Source organism: Crocuta crocuta, unplaced genomic scaffold, assembly GCF_008692635.1.
Source record: "Crocuta crocuta isolate KB4526 unplaced genomic scaffold, BGI_CrCroc_1.0 scaffold70, whole genome shotgun sequence".
Classification (NCBI taxonomy): domain Eukaryota; kingdom Metazoa; phylum Chordata; class Mammalia; order Carnivora; family Hyaenidae; genus Crocuta; species Crocuta crocuta.
The window spans coordinates 4,806,469-4,832,048 of record NW_027528417.1 but is presented as its reverse complement, the minus strand read 5'-3'; the positions used below and the strand labels follow the sequence as shown (position 1 = coordinate 4,832,048).

The 25,580-nt window shown below is 42.5% G+C and overlaps 1 protein-coding gene across 1 annotated transcript in view; it reads left to right on the top strand.

Moving 5' to 3' along the window:
* The window catches only part of ANO10 (anoctamin 10), a 223,570-nt gene that overhangs the window by 25,291 nt on the left and 172,699 nt on the right, over nucleotides 1-25,580 (top strand). Inside the window, exons 5-9 of the mRNA XM_077754298.1 lie at nucleotides 14,072-14,191; nucleotides 16,314-16,883; nucleotides 18,761-18,816; nucleotides 20,254-20,328; nucleotides 22,807-22,989. Of these exons, the coding sequence (XP_077610424.1) occupies nucleotides 14,072-14,191; nucleotides 16,314-16,883; nucleotides 18,761-18,816; nucleotides 20,254-20,328; nucleotides 22,807-22,989 (1,004 nt within the window). The remainder of the gene's footprint in view (nucleotides 1-14,071; nucleotides 14,192-16,313; nucleotides 16,884-18,760; nucleotides 18,817-20,253; nucleotides 20,329-22,806; nucleotides 22,990-25,580) is intronic.

Below are 25,580 nucleotides of genomic sequence, written 5' to 3'. Positions count from 1 at the left end.
AAAGACACAAGTGGTGTGTTCCTACCTGACTGGGGGGGTCCGGTGGGGCCTGGGAGAGGGTGCTAGGGCATTGCAGCAGCACAGGGGCCAGAGAGGGGCCCCGTCTTCGTTGTGCTGGTCTCTACTCCCTGTTGGTGCTCCGTGGGCTCATCATCCCTTTGCCGGACTGAGGGAGGCCTGGCCTGCTTTTCCCTCTTGCACAGAGGAGTTGTGAGAGATTTTTGTCTTTACTTCTGAAGTGAACGTGACCCATTAACCAAAGACAGAAGCAGTACTATTTTAGTATTGTTATTGCATGATTTAATTTGAGGTCCGGCTATACGCCAGGTTAGTTATATAGTGTTCCTTAAATTAGATTCTGCTTTGGTTGGGGGTCATTAAGTGACTGTCATAGTAATAATGCTCGTACTTCACAACAGATCATTCAGCATTTGAAGGAATCTTGGTTTAAGCTATTTTTAATTTTTAATTGGAATATTGTTGACATATATCATTAATTTCATGTGTACAGTATTACGACTGGACATTTATTTATAAAATGGTCACCATGAGGGGCGCCTGGGTGGCTTAGTCGGTTAAGCGTCCGACTTTCGCTTAGGTCATGATCTCGCGGTTCGTGGGTTCGAGCCCTGCGTCGAGCTCTGTGCTGACTGCCAGCTCGGAGCCTGGAGCCTGTTTCAGAGTCTGTGTCTCCCTCTCTCTCTGACCCTCCCCTGCTCACGCTGTCTCTCTCTCTCCTAGAAATAAAACATTAAAAAAAATTTAAAATAAATAAATAAATAAAATGGTCACCATGATACGTCTAGTTATCATCTGTCACCATAAGGCGATTCCAATGTTACTGATCATATTCCTTGGGCTGCACTTCATGTCTCTATGCCGTACTAATTCTGTAACTGGAAGTCTACCTCCTAACTCCCGTCCCCTATTTCTCCCTTCCCTCGACTCCTTTCCCCTCTGGCAACCACCAGTTTGTTCTCTGTATTTATAAATCTGTTTCCATTTTGTTTGTTCATTTATTTTATTTTGTAGATTCCACAAATAAGTGACATCATATGGTATTTGTCTTTTTCTGTTTATTTCACATACCACAATACTCTCTTGGTCCATCCATGTTGTTGCAAATGGCAAGATTTCATTCATTTTTAATTTAAGTTAGTTTTTTTTCTTATTTTGTTGTATTGAATCTGCATTTTATTTTTTGCCCAAGTCTTTTGTTTTTTTAAAGCTTTTATTTAAGTTCTAGTTAATTATCATGTAGAGGACTATTGGCTTTAGGAGTAGAATTTAGTGGTTTACCATTCATATCTAACACCCAGTGCTCATCATAATAAGTGCAGTCCTTAATACCCATCACCCATTTAGACCATCCCCCACCCACCTCCCCTCCAACAATCCTCAGTTTGTTTTCTGTTGTTGAGAATCTCTTAATGTTTACCTCTCTCTCTTTCTTTCCCTTCCCCTATGTTCGTTTGTTTTGTTTCTTAAATTCCATGTAAGAGTGAAATCATATGGTATTTGTCTTTCTCTGACTGACTTAAATTTCACTTAGCATAACACTTTCTAGCTCTGTCCATGTCATTGCAAATGCAAGATTTCATTCTTTTTGATGGCTGAGTAATATTCCTGTGTGTGTGTGTGTGTGTGTGTGTGTGTGTGTGTGTGTGTACATACAACATCTTTTTTATCCATTCAGTAGTCAGTGGATTGGACTCTTTCCATAATTTGGCATTGTTGATAATGCTGTTATAAACCTTGGGGTACATGTGCCCCTTTGAATCACTATTTCTGTATCCCTTGGGTAAATACCTGGAAGTGCAATTGCTAGGTAATAGGGTAGTTCTATTTTTAACTTTTTGAGGCATCTCCATACTGTTTTCCATAGTGGCTGCACCAGTGTACATTCTGGCCAACAGTATAAGAGGGTTCTCCTTTCTCTGCCTCCCTTGCCAACATCTGTTCTTTCCTGAGTTATTAATTTTAGCTCTTCTGACAGGAGTGAGGTGGTATCACATCATGGTTTTGATTTGTAGTTCCCTTTAGTGTTTAGTAGTGTTTAGTGTTTAGTAGTCTTTAGTGTTTCCCTTCTTCTGCTGGCTTTAGCCTTTAATTGTTGTTCCTTTTCTACTTCCTTTAGGTGGACTTTAGGATTTTTATCTGAGATATTTCTTCTTGAGGTAGGCCTGTATTGCAATATACTTCCCTTTTAGGACCACCTTTGCTGCATCCCAAAGGTTTTGGACTGTCGTCTTTTCATTTTCATTTGCTTCCATGCATTTTTTAATTTCTTCTTTAATTTCCTGGTTAACCTATTCATTCTTTAGTATGATGTTCTTTAACCTCCATGTATTTGTGCTCTCTCCAAATTTCTTCTTACCATTGAATTCAAGTTTCATAACATTGGGGTCTGAAATTATACATGAAATTATGATCTTAGTCTTTTTTATACTTGTTGAGAGCTGATTTGTATCTGACCTATTCTGGTGAGTGTTCCATGTGCACTTGAAAAGAACATGTAGTTCACTGCTTTAGGATGAAATGTGCTGAATATATATCTATTAAGTCCATCTGGTCAGTGTGTCATTCAAAGACATGGTTTCCTTGTTGATTTTCTCCTTAGATGACCTTTCCATTGCTGTAAGTGGGATGTTAAGTGGGATTTTTGTATTGTTATCAGTGAGTTTGTTATTAATTGATTTACATATTTGGGGTTCCACATTGGGGGCATAGATATTCTTGTTGGATAGACCCCTTTGTTATGATATAGTGCCCTTCTTCATCACTTGTTACAGTCTGTGGTTTAAAATCTAGTTTGTCTGATATAAGTGTGGCTACTCCATCTTTCTTTTGACATCTGTTAGGATGATAAATGGTTCTCCATCCCCTCACTTTGAGCCTGCAGGTATCTTTAGATCAAAAATTAGTCTCTTGTAGGCAGCATATTGAGGGGTCTTGTTTTTTATTTTTTTAATCCATTCTAATACTTTCTGTCTTTTGGCTTACATTCAGGGTGATTTTATGTATATATATATATATATCAATTTAGTGCCATTGTATTACCTGTAAAGTTGGTGTTGCTGGAGTTTTTCTCTTTCTAGTCTTTGTTACTTTCGGTCTTTCTTTCCCCCTCAAAAAGTCCCCTTTAATATTTCTTGCAGGGCTGGATTAGTGATCAAGATCTCCTTTAGTTTCTGTTTGTCTGGGAAACTTTTAATCTCCTTTGCTATTCTGAATGACCGTATTGCTGGAAAAAGTATTCTTGGCTGCATATTTTTCCCACTTAGCACATTGAATATATCATGCTACTTCCTTCTCTGGAGAGATCTCCTACTACGCTGATTTGTCTACCCTTATAGGTTAGGGATTTCTTTTCTCTTTCTGCTTTCATGATTCTTTCCTTATCTGTGTATTTTGTAAATTTACTATGGTTTTGATGGGAGTTCTCTGTGCCTCTTGGATTTGGATGTCTGTTTCCTTCTCCAGGCCTCCCGGATTTGGATGTCTGTTTCCTTCTCCAGATTGAGGAAGTTTTCAGCTGTGATTTCTCAAACATTTTGCTCCTTTACCCCTCTCTTTTTCTTCTGAGATTCCTATGATATGAATATCATTATGCTTTAAGGAGTTGCTGAGTTTCCTAGGTCTGTATTTATGATCCAATATTTTCCTTCCCCTCTTCTTTTCAGCTTCATTATTTTCCATCATTTTATCTTCTATATCACTGATTCCTTCCTTGGCTTCTTCCATCTTTGTTGTCATTACATTTAGGCAGTTTTACATCTTGGTTATAGCATTTTTATTTTGGCCCAACTAGATTTTAGGTCTTTCACCTCTGCGGTTAAGGACTCCCTGGTGTCTTCTATGCTTTTCACAAGCCCAGCTATTATCCTTATGGTTGTTGTTTTAAATTCTGGTTCAGGTATATTACTTACATCTGTTTTGATTAGATCCCTGTCTGTTATCTCTTCTGATTCTTTCTTTTGGGATGAATTCCTCTATCTGGGCATTTTGTCTGGGTCTCTGTTTTCTGTGTTAGGAAAGCCTGTTATGTTTCCTGCTCTTGAGAGTAATGGCTATATTATGAAGAGGCCATATACTGTCCAGGGTTTGGCACTTCTGGAAGTGTTTCTGGTGTATGCTGTGTGCACTCTGCTGCTGGTTTTGGCTGTTCTTTCCCTCAGGTCAGTCCTCTGCAGTGGGGAATGTTTGGACCTTGTCCACCATGTGGTGAGTTTTAATTAGGTATGTTTTGGTCTACTTCTTAAAAGAAGCTAGATCCTATTTCCTCTAGAGCTGAAGTTTTGCTGCATGTTATGGTCAGTAGATTTGGTGCATGCAGGTGATTTGTGGTGGTCTTCTGGTAGAGGGGCCTGTTGCTGTTCTGACTGTCAGGTGCTCTTGCCCTAGTTCAGAAGCACCTTCAGAGCGTGGGGGGTGGGGCTTGGTGTAAGTGACTCCAGCCTTCACTGTGGGCACTGTGAAGCTCACTGAAGTCTGACTGTGCTGATGGGTGGGGATAAAAATGGCTTCAGCCAGCTTTATTGTCCCTGGAGAGGGAAATTTGCACTTATCGCTGTTCAGGAAGAGGAGCAAACAATCTCCCCTCGTTTGTCCCAGGCTCCCCTCAGATCCCTGTATTCAGCTGGTCTGTGTCTGAGCTGCCTGCCCACCCGGTGGCGCATGGCTCCTATCTCAGGCATGCTGTCTGGGTTTCACAGTTTCAGATTTCAGGGATTCTACCTGTGCGGATCCTCCAGGGGAGGGTCTTGCTATGTTTTGACTGGTGTTGTTTTGTCACAGAAGGGTGGTTGCACAACTGCACAAGGGCTTGACGTTTATGCAAAAGCCAGCAAAAAGCCAGCATCTAGGTTAGCTGCCCTCAGCAGGTGTCTCTGCCACTATGCTAACGATGGGGCAGCACGATGGCAGCTCCGGGCTCTTTTATCCCCAGAGAGACAATGCTGCTTCTCTCAAATGCATCCAGGAAGAGGAACTTGTCTCTCCCAGTGCAACTCAGGCGAACACATGTCCGCTCCCCGGCCTCCGCCCTCCTCCACAGGAGAGCTCTGTGCCTACTCCACCTTGGCAGTGGCGTAGACTTCTGAAACTTCAGACTTTGAGCTCCACTCCTTGCAAAGTCTTGCAATGATCAGCCCCTCTTGTTTTCCTCGACAGTGGTTTTGGGGAAGTGTTTTTCTTGTGCAGTGCCCTGCATTTTGTTTTCTCTCTCCCTTTCTCCCCNTCCCTCCCTGATCAGGACTGTCTTCCCTCTGCAGCACCTGTGATTCTTTCCTCCCCCAGGTCATGTCTCTGCACCTCCTACCTTCCAGGATGTGACCTCTTTTCTCCCTATAGTTATGCAGTTTGTTTTCTCAGTCCTCAGAGAGGACTGGGTATTCATCCTCAGATGTAATTTGATATTTATCTAGCTGTTTTCAAGGAATGAGGGAAGCATTGAGTTGTCTCCTACTCTGCCATCTTAACTTCTCCCCCTCACTGTTTTTCATGCCCAAGTAACATTCATTTGTGTGTATGTTTATGTACTACATCTTCTTTATCCATTCATCTGTCGATGGACATTTGGGTTTGTTCCTTATTTTGACTGTTGTAAATAATGCTACATTGGTGAACATAGAAGTGCAGATATCTTTGATTTAGGGTTTTCCTTTTCTTCAGGTAAATACCCAGAAATGGAATTGTTGGATTGTATGAAATTCCCATTTCAATTTTTTGAGGAACCTCCATACTGTTTTCCATAGTGGCTGCACCGGTTTCCATTTCCACCAACAGTGCAGTAGAGTTCCTGTTTTACTGCCTCCTCGCCAATACTTGTTATTTCTGGTCTTTTTGTTACTAGCTGATCTGCCACATGTGAAGCTATATGTCATTGTGGTTTTCATTTGTATTTTCCTGGTGATTAGTGATGTTGAGCATTTTGTCATGTGTCTGTTGGCCATCTGTCTGCTTATTTGGAAAAAAGTTCAAGTTCTCTGACCATGTTTTAATCAGACTATTTTTTGTTGTTGTTGAGTAGTATGAGTTCCTTATATATTTTGGATATTAACCTATTATCAGGTATATCATTTGCAAATATCTTCTCGTATTCAGTATGTTGCCTTTTCATTTTCTTTATGGTTTCCTTTGTGTAGCGAAGGTTTTTAGCTTGATGCAGTCCCAGTAATTTATTTTTGCTTTTACTGCTCTTGCCTGAGGAGGCAGAACCAAAAAAATAGTGCTAAGACCAGTGTCCAGAAGTTTACTGCCTGTTTTGTTTTTTTTTTTTTGACTTTTTTTGTTTGTTTGTTGTTTAGGAGTTTTATGGTTTCAAGTCTTACACTTAAGTCTTTGATCAATTTTGAGTTTATTTTTACATATGGTGTCAGTAATTGATCTATTTTCATTCTTTTGCATGTAGCTGTAGTTTTCCTAGCACCATTTTTTGAAGACATTGTCTTTTCCCCGTTTGTGTATTCTTGCCTCCTTTGTCAAAGATTAATTGAACATATATACATGGGTTTATTTCTGGCTCTCTGTTCTCTTCCATAGATCGACATGTCTTTTTGTGTGTGTGCCATTATCATACTGTTTTGATTACTGTATCTTGCAGTGTAGTTTGAAATCTGGGAACATGATACCTCCAGTTTTATTCTTCTGTCTCAAGATGGCTTTGATTATTCAGGGTCTTTTGTTGTTCCATACAAATTTTAGAATTATTTATTCTAGTTCTGTGAAAAATGCCATTGGTATTTTGATAGGGATTGCATTGAGTTTGTAGATTGCTTTGGTTAATATGAACATTTTAACAATATTAATTCTTCTAATCCATGAATATGGTATGTCTTTTCATTTATTTGTTTTATCTTCAATTTCTTCCATCAATGACTTACAGTTTTCAAGAGTACAGGTCTTTCACCTTATTGGTTAAATTAATCCTCTTTATTTTATTCTTTTTGATGCAATTTTAAATGGAGTTGTTTTCTTAATTTCTCTGCATAATATTTTGCTATTAGTATATAGAAACACATAGATTTCTGTATATTATATATTCAACTTTGCTGAATTTATTTAATCTAATTTTTGTGGATTCTTTAGGTTTTTCTTTATATGTTATCTGCAAATACTGACAGTTTTACTTCCGCCTTATCAATTTGAATGCCTTTTATACCTTTGTGCTCTCTGATTGTTGCAGCTAGAACTTCCAGTACTGTGTCGAATAAAAGTGGTTCCAGTACTATGTTGAATAAAAGTGGTGAAGGGTTGACATCCTTGTCTTATTCCTAATCTTGAGTGTGATGTTATCTGTGTTTTTTTGTCATATGTGGCTTTTATTACATTGAGGTGTGTTCTCACTATACACATTTTGTTGAGAGTTTTTACCATAAATGGATGTAAAATTTTGTCAAACACTTTTTCTGCATCTATTGACATAATCATATGATTTTTATCCTTTACTTTGTGAGTGTGGTAGATCACATTGATTTGAGGATATTGAACCATCCGTGAAATAAATTCCATTTGATTTTGATGTGTGATCCTTTTAATGTATTATTGAATTTGGTTTTCATTTTGTTAAGGACTTTTGCATCCTGGCCTGATACTGGACTGCAATACTGGCTTGTGAATTTCTTTTTTTGTAGTATCTTTGTTTGGTTTTGTATCAGGGTAATGCTGGTCTCATAGAATTGATTTGGAAATGTTCCTTTCTCTTCAAATTTTTGGAATAGTTTGAGAAGGATTGATACTACCTTTTCTTTAAAATTTTTTAAATGTTTATTTTTCGGGGGGGATGAGTGGGGGATGGGTAGAGAGTAAGGGAGACAGAATCCAAAGAGGGCTCCAGGCCCTGAACTGTCAGCACAGAGCCAGATGCGGGGTTTGAACTCACTAACTGCAAGATCATGACCTGAGCCATAGTCAGATATTTAAATGACTGAGCCACCCAGGTGCCCTGATACTAACTTTTCTTTAAATGTTTGGTAGAATTTACCGTGAAACTGTCTGGTTCTAGACTTTTGTTTGTTGGACGTTTTTTGATTAGTTTTGATCAGTTTCATTAGTAGTAATCAGTCTGTTCAGATTTTCTCTTCCTACTTCAGTCTTCTCTAACATTGGATGTTTCCAGGAATTTATAAATTTCTTCTTCTAGCATGTAGTTGTTGGTAGTAGTTTCTTAAAATCCTTTGTAATTTATATGGTCACTCTTCTTTCCTCCCTCTCTCTCTTCCTTCCTTCTTTCTTCCTTCCTCCACCCCTTCCTCCTCCTCCTCCTTCTTTTTTGATGAATCTAGTTTATTAATTTTGTTTATCTTTTTAAGGAAACAGCTACTAGTTTCATTGATCTTTACTGTTGTTTTATGTCTTCATTTCATTATTTCCACTCTGATCTTTATTACTTCCTTCCTTCTGTTAATTTTGGGCTTTGTTCCTCTTTCTCCAGTTTATTTAGATGGAAGGTTAGATTAAATATTTGAGATTTTTATGGTTTCTTGAGGTAGGCCTCTACTGCTATAAACTCACTCTTACAGCTGCTTTTGCTGAATGTAGTGCTTTCATTTTCTTTTGTCTCAAAGTATTTTTTAATTTCCTCATTGATTTCATTGGTTTTTTATTGTAGTTGATTTATAGTTTTATACCATTGTGTTCATAAGAGATGTTTCATATGATTTAAACCTTCAATTTATTGAAGCTTGTTTTGTGCCTTACTATGTGGTTTATCTTGTTGAATGTTCCATGTGAACTTCAAAAGAATGTGTATTTTGCTGGGTTTGGATAGAATTTTTTGTATGTATATGTTAAGTCCATCTGGTTCAATGTGTCATTAAACCATCTGTTTTTCTATTGTTTTTGTTTGTTTTGTTTTTTATTGAGTTTCTGCCTGTGTGATCTATTCGTTGATGTAAGTGGGGCCTTAAAGTCCCCTACTATTATTCTATTATTGTCATTTTTCCCTTTTAGTCTGTTAATATTTGCTGTTAATATTTAAGTGCTTCCATGTAGGGTGCATTGATATTTACTATTGTTATACCCTCTTGTTGGATTTATTTTTTAATTATTATGTAATTCTTTGTCTATTGCAGTCTTTGTTGTACAGTCTATTTTGTCTAATAGAAATATTGCTACCCTGGCTTTCTTTTCCTTTTTATTTTCATGGAATATCTTTTCTCATCACTTTACTTTTAGTCTCTATGTGTCTTTAGGTCTGAAGTGAGTCTCTTTTAGATAGCATAAAGATGGGTCTTATTTATTTACCCATTCAGTCACCCTATGTCTTTTGGATACCTGTAGAACACTTAACCCGTTTATATTTAAATTAATGATTGATAGGTATGTACTTACTGCCATTAATTGTTTTTGGTTGTTTTTGTAGTTCTTCTGTGTTCCTTCTTCTTTTCCTTCCCTCCCTTGTGATTTGATGACTTTCTTTAGTGCTATGTTTGAATTCCTTTTTATTTTTTGTGTATCTATTATAGGTTTTTGGTTTGTGATTACCATGAGGTTCACATATAACACTCTATGTCTCTAGTAGTCTGTTTTAAGTTGATAGTTGCTTAAGTTTGAACAGTTTCTAAAAGCACTACAGTTTTACTCTCAACTCTCCCTGTTTTATATTTTGACATCATATTTTGCATCTCTTTATCTTGTATATCTCTTAACTGTCATAGATATCATTTACTTTACTACTTTTGTCTCTTAACCTTCATACTATCTTTGTAAGCAGTTAGTCTACCACCTCTACTATACGTTTGCTGTTACAGTTAGATTTTTTTCTTTCAAAATTTTCTTCTAGTTAGATCCTTTTCTTTCCTACTGAAAGAAGTCCCTTTAACATTTCCCATAAAGCTGGTTTAGTGGTGAACTCTTTTGTGTGGGAAGACTCTTTATCTCTACTTCAATTCTGAATGATAACCTTGCTAGGGAGAGTGTTTCTCTTCGTGGGTTTTTTCCTTTCAGCACTTTGAATGTGTTGTGCCACTCCCTTCTGACCTGTGAAGTTTGCTGAAAAATCAACTGATCATATTATGGGTGTCCCCATGTATGTAACTAGTTGCTTATCTCCTGCGGCTTTTCATATTTTCTCTTTAATTGTTGACATTTAATTTATTTTGTGTCTTGGTATGGACCTCTTTGGGTTCATCTTGTTTGGGGCTCTCTTTCATTTTTGTACTTGGATGTCTGTTTTCTTGCCCAGGTTAGGGATGTTTTCAGCTCTAACTTCTTTAAATAAGTTTTCTGCCCCTTTCTCTTTTTTCTTTCTGGGACCTCTGTAATGCAAATGGTAGTACCCTTGATCTTAAGGTCCTGAAAGTCTCTTAAACTATCCTCAGCTTTTGAAATTCTTTTTAATTTTTGCCATTCAGCTAGAGTCATTTCCATTACCCTGTTTTCCCTATCGCTGATCCATTTTTCTGTATCATCTAATCCCTCTAGTGTATTTTTCAACTCCATTATTACATTCTTTGGCTCTGGTTCTCTTTGTGTGTGTGTGTGTGTGTGTGCGTGTGTGTGTGTGTGTTTTCTCTTGAGGTTCTTGCTGTGTTCATCGATTCTTCACCTGAGTTTAGTGAGCATCTTCATGACCATTACTTTGAACTCTTCATCGGGTAGATTGTTTATCTCTTTTTCACTGCATTTTCTGAGGTTTTGTCATGTTCTTTCATTTGGAACATAGTCCTCTGTCTTCTCATCTTGCCTCTCTGTTTTTGCTTGTGTGTAAAAGGTAGATCAGCCACATCCCTGGTCTTGCACGAGAGGCCTTCTGTAGCAGGTGCATTGTGCGGCCCAGAAGTGCATTCTCCCACTGGTCACCAGAATCCGGAGCTCTAGTGGTGTCCTGTGTGTGTTCCTTCCTGTTTGGGCTGAGCTGCAACTGTTGTGGGCCCAAGGTGGGTGGGAGCCCCTTTAGGGGAGTGACAGTTAAGGCGGAGGTGACCTGTGAGTGTGGTAAGGTGGGAGCCACTTTGGGAGGGTACCTGCCAGGGTGGGGAGGGTTGAGTGGGGCAGGTCTGCAGGGGAATATGCGGGTCAGGCCAGCAGTGCTAGCGTGGTAGATGGAGAACCAGAACTGTTTTTCAGGGCACCTGCATGGCTTAGTGGGTTAAGCATCTGACTCTTGATTTCGGTTCGGATCATGATCCCACTGTTTGTGGGTTTGAGCCCTGCATTGGGCTCTGTGTTGACAGTGCAGAGCCTGCTTGGGATTTTCTGTCTTCCTTTCTCTCTGCCCCTCCTCTGCTCATGCCTTCTCTTTCTCTCAAAAATTATAACTAAAAAAGAACGGTTTCTCCCCAGTACTAGGCACCTGGCACTGCTTCATTCACGGAGAAGGTTCCTGTGGTCCCCTGCACCTCTGGCACATGCCTTACAGTTAGGCACCACATCTCTTTCCTGTATGGCCCACGGGCTTTTCAGACTGCTGCTTCTGCACTGGGTCTTGGAGCGAGTACGTGCCTGCATCTTTAAGAGTGGAATCTCGCTTTCCTAAAAGCCTCTGGCTCTCTCAGGATTAAGCCCTGCTAATTTTCAAGGCCAGACATTTTGGGGGTCCACCTTCCCAGTGCTGGTCCTCACTGCCAGTTTGCCCCATGTGGGGCTTGACCCCCTCACTCCTCAGGGAGGACCTCCCTGCCTGTGATCTCTCTCCCACTTACGGGGTGCCGTGCTGGGGGCGTGGGTCCTTATCACACCACTTCCCTGCCCCTCCTACCCTTCTTGATGTGATTTTTTCTTTATAGCTAGAGAAGATCCGTGCTGGTGTTCAGGTCGTTCTCAGAGTTGTTCTCTATGTAATTGTAGTCTTGGAGAGTCTGGGAAGAGGTGAGCTCAGGGTCCTCCAGTCTGCCATCTTGGTCCTCCTGGGAAGCAGTAGCTTCTTTCTTTAAATAGGCCTGCACAGCATCATGTTTCCTCTGAAGGTAAGGGTCATTTTAATTACATTCTTAGCTGACAAGAGAAAGTTAAAGGATTAAAAGAAAAACCTCTATTTTTAGAAGCTGAAATTGGAACCATGCTTTTGGCATTGATGGCAAAGAGAAGCCTGGTAATTTAGGACATGAAGCTTTATATTCTCTCTGGGTCCTTCAGTTCACGGTCCTATTTTTAGAAGTAGCTGGTTTTTATGCCTGCTTAGAAAGTCATCTGTAGTAGAATGCAGTCAGTTTTGTAAAAAGAACTTAGGCATAGACTTAGATGTTGTCAGTTCACAGTTGAATAACTTGATGTAGTAATTGCAAAGGACCGTAATGGAAGAGAGAATCAGGTACAATTGTGCATGCTCAAATAAGAGATACGGATCAGAACCATTGTGGGTGACTGACTTCATGTGAGCTGAAGAAAAATCCTCTGAAACACTTCAGAATCAAAATATTAAAAAATGGATTTGATAGCCCCAGTGGCTAATATAACTTAAACCGGGTAGCTTTCCCCCTAATTAATGTGTCTGTGCATATTCTGAGTGTATGCCTTTTTTAGTCAGTAAAGATTTCATCACAACCCTATCTATTAAGAATTTTTCTTTCAGACCCAGACTTTTTCCTGTTTTGGTGTCACATGTCTCCTGTTTAGCATTCTTTGTTCATCTCTAAGATATTAGCTTTACTTTCAGATTACTCTGGAGATTTTATGATAGGGCATCTGTCTTGAGAATATTCTTTCTCTTGGTTATATGTGGTATTTCAACACGAAAAAGAACAACACAGTTTTTTGGTTTTGTTTTTGTTTCTGTTCCCTCCACGCCCCATGTTGTGGACGCTCTTTTGCCCTCCTCCTTGAGGGGCCTGTTACCTCGTAGGCTCCTCACTAGTCCTGGTGACAAGGTAGATAGCACGTAAGGGAGGCAGCCCGTGGGAGAGGTGAGCTGATAAACGTCAAAGAGCTCAAAGCTTGTCACTGGGTGAAAACAGCAAAGCATCTTTCCTTTCTGCAAACCCCGCCTTAGAGCCAGCTGTATTCTTTAGTTAGAGATTCTACCAGGAACTTGTGTGCAAAGTACTCCATCTCCCCGCATACGCACAAGGCTTTGCATCAGAGTCCCCAGGTCTGCTGAACACACTTCCTGTTAAGACCTGAAGAGCCACCCACCCCATGAGTCACTCTGAGTATATGGATGAGAGAATGCCCTGCTTTCATTTATTATGACCAGGGGGTATTGTCTTTGATTAAATTCACTTGCCCTTTTCAAACATGTGCGAGAGTGGATCCAATCATACCAGTCAACTGACCGATGAAAGTATGATTTTATTTGATTTTGACATTTGCCCTTTGTAAACATAAGCTTTTGTTATCAGATTAGAAAGGATGAAAATGATCTTGCAAAAACTCAGGGTCAACAAGAATGAAAGGAGCTGATCATTGTCTTACCTTCACTTTGGTGGGAGGGACAGATTGGTAAAGTTTTTCTAGGGGCAGTTTTATAGTAGATGATTACATTGAAAATACATGTGCTCTTGGACCCAGCAATTCTACTTCTAAATGTACGTTAGAAAATAGTGGGCAGGTGTGAAAAGATATGTGTATAACAATTTTAACGTTTATAATAGCAAAGGAAAAAAGGAGGGAAACAAGTATTTCAATAGAAGATTAAATCACAGCATCTCATAGAAGGGAATATTATAATACCGTTAAAAAGGACATTTCATATTCACAGGTATTGGCATTGAAAACCATGTATTACACAGTACTCTGTGAGAAAAGATTACAGAGCAGTGTGTGTAGAATGGTCCAACTTTATGGGTGTATGTTTTCAAGTGTGATATTGCATGAAATTGCTATTTACCTGGTTATTTTTGTGGGAGGAAGAGAATAACTGGGGCCTTTCCAGTTCTCCTTTGTACATTTCTGTATGGATTTAAATTTGACATAAACTTTTATTGCTTTCCTAGTTAAAATAGTCAAGATATTTACATTGTGAAGAAGAAAAGAATATATGCCTTCAGAGTAATAGGGAGTGTAAATGACACTGATCTTTGTGTAGCACTCCTTCCTTCCTGGGCTGTCTTCACAGCATTTGAAAAAGCATGTCATATCCTGAGCAACCTCAGACCCATTTTATCCAGCTTGGCCTGTTTTCCCTTCGCAGTGAGAAGGTTGCTCACCTCCGGCATCGTGATTCAGGTGTTTCCACTGCACGACAATGAAGCCTTGAAGAAGCTTGAGGACACCTGGTACACGCGGTTTACCTTTAAGTATCAGCCCATAGGTACGTGTCCACGCGCGTTCTCTTCGTGGAGGAAGAGCTACGAACGAGAGGTCACGATTCAACCGTGGTGTTTTCTCTCTTGGGTAGATGTTGAACGTTTTGCTGGGTGAGGCTCACCAACTGCGTGTGGGCAAAAATCGGTGTCAGAGAAGAGGTTTACAGGACCTGTTGAGTAATTCATTTCCAGTACCATTTCAGATGGACTGAATTACAAGCTCTCCCTCAGTTTCACCAAGAACACAGGCAATTCAGAGTGGCCTTCATAAGTACATGTCAGAGTTGGAAATAGAACAGACTTTCTAAGAACCTCATTTGACTATGACTATTTTGTATATGAAAATTTCTCTTGCTTTAGAGCTGATCATTAGAGCTGTGCTCATTCTTAGGGGCAGACCAGCATGCCTACACATCTTCTGAGGTGGGTTTGCAGGCATCTTGGTGTGTATTACTGAATCTACCCATTTTCTCTGAATACAGTTGTAAGAGTATCCATTAGTTTATTTGGTATATGTTGAGCATTACTGTGTGTAAACCGACATCAGTGTGGATGTTCACACTTTTTGGTTTAGTTCTGTTTTTTCAGCATAAGGATTATATTAAGTTGGTAGATTTTACCGTAAGCATTGCTATCAGTTTTTCTTAAAGGACATTTCTCTTTGACTCTGTTTAAAGGAATCCCTCTAAAATAATTTTAGTTCTGATTTCCATTCCTGAAAGCAGCTACTATAATATTGTAACAGTGACCAAAACTTTGTTTTGAAAATTTGTGAAATTGCATTTTGAATTTTTTCTTGTATTCTTTGAAAGGGAAAGTTTGTTTCTGATAGTTCTAGGTAATATACTAGTTGTTTTGTGTTACACTTCATGATATTTTTTCACTGTGTGTGGCATTTGGGTGCATTAAGTATTGCCTCCAGGACTTGTGAGTAACAGTATCCGGTGGCTTACTTAGCAAGTGAAGAGACACGTGAGTGGATGGTGAAGGCTGAGCACTGTTGTGGGTGTGAGGGTGTGAAGTTTTGGGGAGTGTGCCGGGACTGGGCAAGCAGCTGGGGCATGGGTGAATCTCGACCTTCCCCTTAAGATCTGGAGATGGAGGTCATGTGATTTGGAGCCTGGGAGCATGAGCACCTCCCCCGCCCTCATTGTTTGGCTGTCCTTTAACCTGATTCAGATTAGAGGTGGCCTGATCAGACTGATTATTTTAACATGTTACTGCATTAGTTAGAAGAATAAGGATAGGGGAAAGTAGCTTCTCCCGGTTTATTCTGACCCACCTGCATTGACTGAGGTTTTAATCGCATGCAATTAAGCAAGTCATAACGGCCCCGTTACTGCACCACCTCAGCCCCCGCATCCCACCCTGGTCCCAGTGCAGGATGCCTTTGCAACCCTGGCACTCACTCCAGTAGATGTGGCTGGCAAAGGACAGTAGTGCCCGCGACCCCTTTTGAGTCAGCTCGTGTCGAGTTCACAGAGTATTAACAGTGATGTGTGTCCCTTCTTTTGCGCAGTGCTTGTGTGAAGGTAATAGGTACACGTGTCCCATGGCTGTTCTAGAAGTTAGTGTGTAGACTATTGTGCTTTTGAGTAACTTTTCTGCAGCGTGCTGAAAAGTCTGCCATGATATACTGATGAAAATTTATATTTTTGGATAGTGGGAGCAGAGACTGGATGGGGAGTCTTCTTTGAAAAGAACATCTGTAGCTGTGATAATAAAGTGGGAGAAAGGTGGGGAGCATACATTTAAAGCCCCAAATTAAAATGGTTTATTGGCTATGGCTGGATTTAAACCAGGACGCTGGAGATTTGGGACAAGCCCGAAGGTGGGATTTCCTTCGGGAAGAAGGCGTCCATCAGATCAGGAGGCAAAGGGAAGGCAGACCCAGGGTGCCCGTCTGAGCAGCCCCAGCAGCTATGGCCTGGGCTCTAAGCTGGGGAAAGTCACAGGCTTGCCATCCAGATGAGTGGGGTCTTCGTATCGCACGGAAGGTGGATTGACCATCGCGCGCTGATGGAGAGATGAGGGCATTAAATGATCCGCACTGAACTAAAACAATAAATGGTGAATGCCTTTGGTAGTCTGTGCTCAAGGTCTTTTTTTCCTTCCTTTTTATTGTAGACCATATTCGTGGCTACTTCGGGGAAACCATTGCTCTTTACTTTGGCTTTTTGGAATATTTCACTGTTGCCTTAATCCCCATGGCGGTCATTGGGTTACCTTACTACCTGTTTGTGTGGGAAGACTATGACAAGTACGTGGTCTTCGCCTCCTTCAACCTCATCTGGTCCACCGTGATCCTGGAAGTGTGGAAGCGTGGCTGTGCCACCATGACCTACAGGTGGGGGACGCTCGTCATGAAGAGACAGTTTGAGGAGCCCCGGCCGGGCTTCCACGGGGTCCTGGGCATCAATCCCGTCACCGGCAGGAAGGAGCCTCTCTACTCCAGCTACAAGAGGCAGCTGCGCATTTACCTGGTCTCTCTGCCATTCGTGTGCCTCTGCCTCTATTTCTCTCTGTATGTCATGATGATTTACTTCGACATGGAGGCCTGGGCCTTGAGTCTGCACGAGAATAGTGGATCTGAGTGGACCAGCGTCCTGTTGTACGTGCCCAGCATCATCTACGCCGTCGTGATTGAGATCATGAACCGCCTCTATCGCTATGCTGCTGAGTTTCTGACTTCATGGGGTAAGACTTGATGCTTGTGTTTATGTCTTACTTGCCCGTCGGAACTGTTGCTGGGGTCCTAGGATTCCTGTCACTGCTGCTCGGCAAAGCGGGGAGGTGTTGCTCTGAGTGCAGTGTGGAGACCCGGGGGGAGTTCACGGGTGCCGTGGGCTCTGACGCTTTCGGCTCCTGGTTATCGTGACGCTCACAGAGTGTTGGTCCCCGCCCTCCAGGTGCCCCGCCAACTCTTTGTCCGCGGCGTCTCGTCTTCACCTCCTCAGGACACTGTGAAATGGAAGTTATTTCACCATCTTGAGATGAAGACACAGAGAGTTTAGCAGGATTTAGACAGCCTGTAGAGCCAGCCTAACCCAGACTCTGTGTCCAAAACCTGTGATTCCCAAGGCCGTAATTTTGTATTTTCTGTTGAGGGGAAAGCAGATTGAGTTATCTTCAGATACTTTGGCCAAATGAACAACGTCTGGTATCTGGAAACCGATGGTTTAGTTGGTTAGGACACCGAGGATTCCCGCTGGCCTTCGTGTAGCAGTACTCGTGTAGCAGGTAGTATGTGTCTGTGGTAAAAGGAACTGGTCATAGTTTAAAAATGCTCTCGATAGACCATTCGCCCTTTATTTATTCACTCAATCAAGGAAATATGCAATGTGATTCCCTATGAAGGAGTCTGTGCCTTAACTTCACAGGACCATAAAGATGTTTTAAATTACTTGTATCAGTCATGTAACAACTACCATTTATTGAGTCCTTTCCTTGTGCTGTTACTGGATTAAGGTTTTGTATTATGTATTATACCCTGGGAGAAGGGGGCATAGGCTTGTTTTGTAGGCGAGGAGGTTCGGTACCAGGAGGTGAAGTGACTTGCCCAAGGACAGACAGTGGCTGAATAGCTGAGTTGGGCTTCCAGTACAGGCGAGCCTAACACCGCCTCTCTGCAGGGTGACACTTCTCTTCAGAATGTTCTTTGTCTTTTTGCCCTGCTGTGTTAGGGCCAGTGCTGTGGCTCCTTTCCCCAGCTCAGGACGGAATCTTGAGTTGCCCCATAAGTTAATCCTTGTAAGGCACGTGTACAGACACTTTATTGCCCTTGTTAGAGGTTGCTATCAGTTCTACTGTGACCACTTATTCAGGGTCTTTTCTGGGTGGCAGTCTATGGGATCATTTGCCAATACTTCCCATATTTCTTTGTTGCAGTAATACTTTAAAAATAATTTCTGAAGGGGCGCCTGGGTGGCTTAGTCGGTTAAGCGTCCGACTTTCGCTTAGGTCATGATCTCGCGGTTCGTGGGTTCGAGCCCCGCGTCGGGCTCTGTGCTGACTGCCAGCTCAGAGCCTGGAGCCTGTTTCAGTCTGTGACTCCCTCTCTCTCTGACCCTCCCCTGCGCACGCTGTCTCTCTCTCTCTCTCCTAGAAATAAATTAAAAAACATTAAAAAAAAAAATAATTTCTGGGGTGCCTGGGTGGCTCAGTTGGTTAAATATCTGACCCTTGATTTTAGCTCAGGTCATGATCTCACGGTTTGTGAGTTTGAGCCCTGCATCAGGCTCTGTGCTGATGGCATAGAGCCTGCTTGGGATTCTTTCTCTCTCCAGCGCTCTCTCTCTCTCTCTCTCTCTCTCTCTCTCAGAAATAAATAAATAAACATTTCAAAGAAAAGAGCAATTTCAGACCACAGCGCTCTGTGGAAAATGTATCCTAATCTTAGTTTCTTGCCATGTGATGTTCTTGTGGATAAGTGGTAGCCATGATTGACAGTGTGGCACGTTTATTCACTGAGGCTCCGTTGCCTGACATCTCTGCCTCAGCACATTTGCCCCACGACAGCCTCCCATAGTGCTTTCTTATCTCAGAGAAATTTCTTCTCCTTTTTCATATTTTAGAGAATCACAGATTGGAATCTGCCTACCAGAATCATCTAATTCTGAAAGTTTTAGTGGTAAGTAGAGCTTTTTATATACAAATCCATTTGAATTATGAAACTTATGTATACTGGTTAATACTTAGAAATATGAAAACTGGCTTCTAATTTAAGGTATCAGATCGTTATATTTTGTGTAGGTAGGCAAGGACTGATTAAGTGTGTTTACATATATGTTCAACAGTCTTACTATAAATGTATACATGGTATAAGACTTCAAGTATAGAAATTAGTAGCATAGCCAATTTCTAATTATTTAAAAATACAATTAAGCACATTACAGACATGTTTCTGTCCTTTACCCTTTGGTGACTTCTTTGTTTCAGTATTTAACAATTCTTTCAGTTGCCCACAGTCTGTTTAGTGATGGACCATTACATTTTTTTTTTTTTTTTTTAATTTTGGAAAGAAATTTCTAAACCTAAACACCAGCACGTTTTGGTGGGTGGGAGGAAAGTAATGGAGAGAAGGCATAGTGTAACTTGCTTGCTGTTTGTGTAAAAGCCCACACATTACGCCTTTTTCCATTTTTGTTATAAAAGAAATACCAGCTTGGAGCCACTTCATTTATCAGGTGCTCACCTCAGCCCTGAGGATCAAGAAAGGTGCAGAGAGAGTCCTCTGAACTCTCAGCTGGAGCACAGTCCAAGGAAGGGTTCCCAAGAGAAGAGTCTTTGTTCCAGCTAAGAAATCATTCTAAGAAGCTTGTTATCTGGTTGTTCAGGCCTTACGAGATCAGAAACCACTGATCAGAAGGTGTTTAGGCTTATGGAAGTAGGTTTATTTATAGAGGCGAGCGTGGAAAGGAAATAGAACATTTTTTTTATAAATAAGTAATAAAAATTGAACAGTTTAGCAGTTTGGACATTAGAAAGGGGGCAAGCAGCCATACGTACCTAAAAAGTCTTTGAAGGCCTCTTGGTAGCGCTGCGGATGACTGGCGTTCAGAATGCTGGTGTCTCTCCGTGGGGCTCCGGGCCTTGCAGGGCAGAAAGCACTTCCTCTGGGAGCTTGGTGTCAGGGAGGAGTCTGGAGAGACCCCCTTGCCAAGTCTGCAGGGCTCCTCACGTGAACGGGGTGGGGAGGGAGGCGAGCTGGGTAGGCAGTGAGCCCACCCAGGCTTTTTGGCCTGCTGGTCGGGGGTGGGAAAGGCTGGGCCTTGCTCTCCCTCTTCTGCTAGAATGTAGAAGAAATGAGTTGGTGCTCCACTGTTCCCTTAGGCCAGGGGTCCCAAACCGGTTTGCTTTCCCAGCTCCTGGCCCCTGTCAGAGTTCTCCTGTTTCCAGAGTTTGTGGGTGTGCTCGGTGAGGAGGAGCAGGAGAATCCAGTCTGTGCCATCTCGTGAGGACCGGAAGCCCCTCACTGCGTTTTCAATGCTGTATTTACAGCTGTAACAAAGTGCCGCAAAGCAGTGTGAAATATTGCTTTCTTTTTTTTTTTTTTTTTTTTTTGCAGTTCAACTTTCTGAATTGCTTTGCCTCGCTCTTCTACATTGCCTTTGTCTTGAGGGACATGAAGCTGCTGCGTCAGGTGAGTGCAAATAGCAGCAAGTATCAGTTTGTGGGTCTTAGAGGCACTTTCCTATATTCAGAGAATGTGATTGCATGGTATTGTTTTTATGAATGAAATCTTACATTTTGTTTATTTCTAAGCCAATTCGAAGTAAAAAAATTAGCAATTGTGCTGTATATCGTACTCAACTGAAAACAAATTAGTTGAAGTTAACCAGCTTGCAAAATTAGTCATGCAGTACAGGAAAAGCACGTATATAGTTCATCTTAAAGCTTGTAAAAGCAATTCTAATAAAAAATGTATTCCTTGATTGAAGTGTGTGTGTGTGTGTATGTGTGTGTGTGTGTCAGAGAGGGGTGATAGATATAACTTCAAATAGGTCTTTCACATTTCATTTTTAAATTAATAAGCTGTTAACGTTTATCATTCTTATTTTTATTTGAGAGAGAGAGAAAGAAAGAAGAGAGCATGAGTTGGGGAGAGGGGCAGAGGTTAGAGAGAATTTTAAGTGGGCTCCACACCCAGCATGAAGTTTGGCACAGGGCTCAATCCATGACCCTGGGATCATGACCTGAGCCGAAATTGAAAGTTGGATGCTTAACCACCCAAGCCACCCAAGTGCCCCTTATAAGTTGTTCAGTTTTAGAGACCAGCAGATCCAATGCAATGCTGTATCTTTTTTTTTAATGTTTTTTTTTTTTGTTTTGTTTTCTGACAGAGAGAGTGGAGAGAGAGAGAGAGAGACAACCAGTATGAGCAGGCGGGGGAGGGTCAGAGAGAGAGGGAGACACAGAATCTGAAGCAGGCTCTAGGCTCTGAGCTAGCAGTCAGCACAGACCCCGATGCGGGGCTCAAACCCACGAACCACGAGATCATGACCTGAGCTGAAGTTGGATGCTTAACCCACTGAGCCTCCCAGATGCCCCAATGCAATGCTGTATCTTTCCTGCAGTGTTTAAGAAAGTCTGATGTTTATTCTGGTGTGTTGCCATCCTTGGATCACAAATGCCAGTGAATGATAAACTGAGTACAGATTATTGCTGTCTAAATTCTCTTTTTTAAGATTGAGCCAGCTATCAGTAAGGGCTGTTCCTTCCCAGGTTTAATATACTGTGATCATTAGTAAAAAATATTGAAAGCCTGGCCTTAATAGTGTATATATGAGAAGTTGGGATCATCTTTCAGGAAATTACATAATCAGAGAAGATTAAAAGATTTTGTAGTTATGGTTCCAACAGCTTGTACCGAGGTAAAATTAAATGGTGTGCTCTTAAGAACAATATTAGATATATTGCTACTTTTAAAAAATTAGTTTTGGACATTGGAAGTTCAGAATAACATATATGAAACTGATATGTTGGATGTACCTACTCTGTCTTCTGTCCTGCTCTTAGTGCATTAGTAGGTATGACTTCTCATTTCTTGTACCTTAGGGAGTCTCCTTTTTTTTAGAAGTTTATTTTTATTTTTGAGAGAGAGGGAGAGAGAGAGAGAGAGAGAGCGCGAGCAAGCACGAACAGGGGAGGGGTGGAGAGAGAATCCCAAGCAGGCTCTGCACTGTTAGCACGGAGCCTGATGTGGGGCTTGATCCCACCAACCCTAAGATCATGACCTGAGCCAAAGTCAAGAGTCAGATGCTTAACTGACTGAGCCACCCAGGCAGCCCAAGAGTCTCCTTTTTAACAGGAGATGAAGGGCAAGGGGGTAGGGGAGGACTTTTTAAATAATACCATTTTAATACCAGCAAAGGTAGGATGTGATGGAAACACTTCTGCCCATCTGGGGCAAGTGGAAATTGACCCAGAACTTCTAGAAACTGCTAGGGCAGCCTTGCCAAGAACCATCATTCATCCTTGGTAAGTTATTGGAGACAGGGGAGGGCTCATGTACACAGGTATCCCGGGAGCCGCATTTATAACAGTGAAGGTTGGGAATACTACAGCCAGCAATGGTACATGGGCTACTTGGGTTTTACATGCGATGGGAAAGAAATATCCTGAGATGTCAGCAGAGGCTCCATGCTGGCCATGGAACTATGGGTGACGTTTTTTCTGCTTCCTAAGTGTACCACAGTGAAGGAGGATATATTCATTTTATAAATTTTTTTAAGTTCAGCCAAACTGGGTTTTTTTTCCAGGGTTGGCAATATCATTTAGATTATTATGTTGGAGCAAGGATGAGATGACCAAAACCACAATGTCGAGTTAAATTGTTCCCCTGCCAACTCATAACTTTCTTATTATTTCTTATTATAATCTTATTTATAACTGATTTGTCTCTTATTATAATCTTATAACTTTTTGTATTTTAATGTGTCTTTCCTGTGAAAAAAACAATAACTTGAAACCATATTCTAGCACCTAGCTTTTCTGATACTAGTGTTTGTTGACAGTATACTATTTGTTGAAGGTTCCATTTTATTTATTGCATAATTGTACACATCCCGTGATTTTACTAAGCTGCTCTGTCAGATATCATTTCTGTGCTTCTCTGTAGAGTTTGGCCACCCTCCTGATTACGTCCCAGATCCTTAACCAAATCATGGAGTCTCTTCTTCCGTACTGGCTTCAAAGGAAGCACCATGTGCAGGTGAAGAGGAAGGTGCAGGCTCTAAAAGCCGACATCGATGCTACGTTGTATGAACAAGTTGTCCTGGAAAAAGAAATGGGAACCTATTTGGTAAGTTTGGATGTTGCCAAATTAACCATTGCCTAAAAGCTGTAAACGTGCATTTGCTCATTGGCTCAGATGTGGCTGCTTGAGAAGTGGTCTCCTGGCAGCGGCCTCACCAAGAGCTACTGTAAAGTAAGAAAGGTGGCCCCGTGCGCTGAAGTGTTGCTGCCTTCCGTGTGAAGTTACGCCCGGCGGCAGCAGAGGGCGAGTTCGGCCAGACACCTCCCTGCTCCCCAGGCTTGCGGCAACCTTGCTGCCAAGATGCCAGGGCCGGGGAGGCAGGGGGCTGCCAGAGGCAGCGCCCTGCTCGCTCGGGATGCTGCGACTCCTGGACGAGACCCCGAAAACGGAGTGCCCTCTGCAGGTTCATTTCTAGTTTAAAGTACTTAGTGGTATGGGAAGTATAAAATGGTTCCTCTAAGACCGAGACTTTGAGTTCTTTTAAGGAGCTGCAGGCAGCTCTCTGGCAGGTTGGCCACCTGTACCAACAGCTGAAGCATCTAGCTTGTGAAACTTGACCGTGTGTTCGTGGGCGAAGGGCGCCGGCGTCACGTCTGCTTTAGGTCACCGTTTCTTGTATCCTGCACCATTCCTTCTCGGTGCGGTTCTCTTTAAAAAAATTTTTTTTTTAATGTTCATCTATTTTTGAGAGACAGAGACAGAGCATGAATGGGAGAGAGGCGGAGTGAGAGAGGGAGACACAGAACCGGAAGCAGGCTCCACTCAGAGCCCGACCTGGGGCTGAACCCACAAACTGACCCGAGCCAAAGTCAGACGCCTAACCGACGGAGCCCCCCAGGCGCCCCTTGGTGTGGTCCCCTCCTTGGTGAATGAGACCCTGTGGCGGCTCAGTCAGCGAGAACCCGTCGTCGTTAAGCTCGTAGTGTTTTCCACCTTCACGAATCCTCTTCTGACATTCTTGGCTCGTGTGCTTACGAGTGTTAGCTAGTATGTTCACCTTGAGGAGGGTTGTATCCTCTCTCTGCTCACTTCTTCCTGCCCTATTTCTGCACCTGCCCCTGAGCCTCTACAGAACCGGGTCTGTGGCCCCGAGCTCCCACCTTGTGACGACATTGGGGGTTTTGCAGAGCCATAGGGTAGCGTGCTGTTGATACGAACTGTAGTTCAGGGCAGCAGTGGTGGCTCTTTTCAGCCCTTTTTCAAGGACAGGGGGCCACTGTCCGAGCCCCTGGTTTTTTTCAAGAAGCCGAGCCCCAGTTATCCTCCCGGGAGGAGGGGGTGCCTTTGAATCCCTTGCCCCACAGGATACAGATGTGGCCACGTCCCTTGGCCCGTGGATTGCAGTCTGGCCAGGCCCCTGCGTACCACCTTGCGTTTTGTTCCCTTTCTCACGTGTGCAGCGGTTTTTCTAGGTCTTGAGTGGTGATCCGCCTCTTGGTGAAACACACGTACACGCACTAGCATCTTCTGTCGTTGCTGTCTGTGGCGGAGAATGCGATTCAGAGTCTATGCGTACAGTACACCCGGTTAGTGTACTTAGTACTGTATACTTACGTTTATACGTGAGGTGTCCGAGAAGACACAGGCACGCGAGGAAGGAACACGTTTGCACACCGTGGTGCCACCTCGCCTGTGTTTGTGGAAGGGCTGGCTGGCTGTGGCCCAAAACCTCAGCCTGTCTGACTCCTTTCCTTGCTCGTTCCGGGCAGTGGGACTTCTGGCCGTATTTATTTTTCATCCTTCCCTTTCTTATGGAAGCCAAACAAGCAGTCTTTCCCCAGGCTCCTTATTCGGTCCCCTCTGCACCCCCTCTCGTCGGTAAAGGCCCCACTGCCCAGTGCCCACCGGCAGCTCCCACATCTCCTGCTTCCCCTTCTCCCTGCGCCATCTGTCAGCAGTGCTCCCGTCCCAAACCAAGCAAACCCACACTTCTTCTGCTGTTTGTGTCCCGTCTTTCCTGCCCCCATGTCTTGAAATAATTCTCCACGTTGTTGTCTCTACTTCCCTTCTTCTGTCCCTGTCATCAGTTAGAATCAGCTTTCATCCCCTCTTTTTCTCTGAATTATTTGGGCAAACGACAACATCCCCTGAAGCGCCCCAAACCAAATTCATGCTCTTCCCCAGACCAGTTTCTCCGCCTTTTCCCCTGGCTCAGTGAATGGTGTGCAGTAATTCAAGCCATATGCCCATTGTCCAAGCAATTTTAGTTCCTCTAAGAGCCATCTGCTAATAGGGTGACGCTGCCAGAATCTGGGACCCCACCTTTTTGGCATTCCTGACATCTGATAATCCCTTTTTGAAGGAAGGCAAGGTGAGTGTTGCTTTTCCCATGTTAATAACAGGCAGTCGAAGCTCTCTGTTGTTAATCACTTGGTGACTAAATCAGGAACAGGATTCAAGACTTTGCTTTTCCAGTTTGGAGTCTGCCATTCAGCCTGGGCTCTCTGACGTGAAGTGAGGGACACAGCGCGATAGCTTCTCCTGCAGGTGCCGCGACTGCGAGCAAGCTGGCGGTTCGTCGTGCTGCCCCTTGTCTGGGGGCCCTGGGTGATCCGACCCCTCCGTCCTCACCTCCCGTATGCCCCCCTCTACTCTCTCCATGGAGCGACAATCCGATATTTGCTCTTTCAACTCTC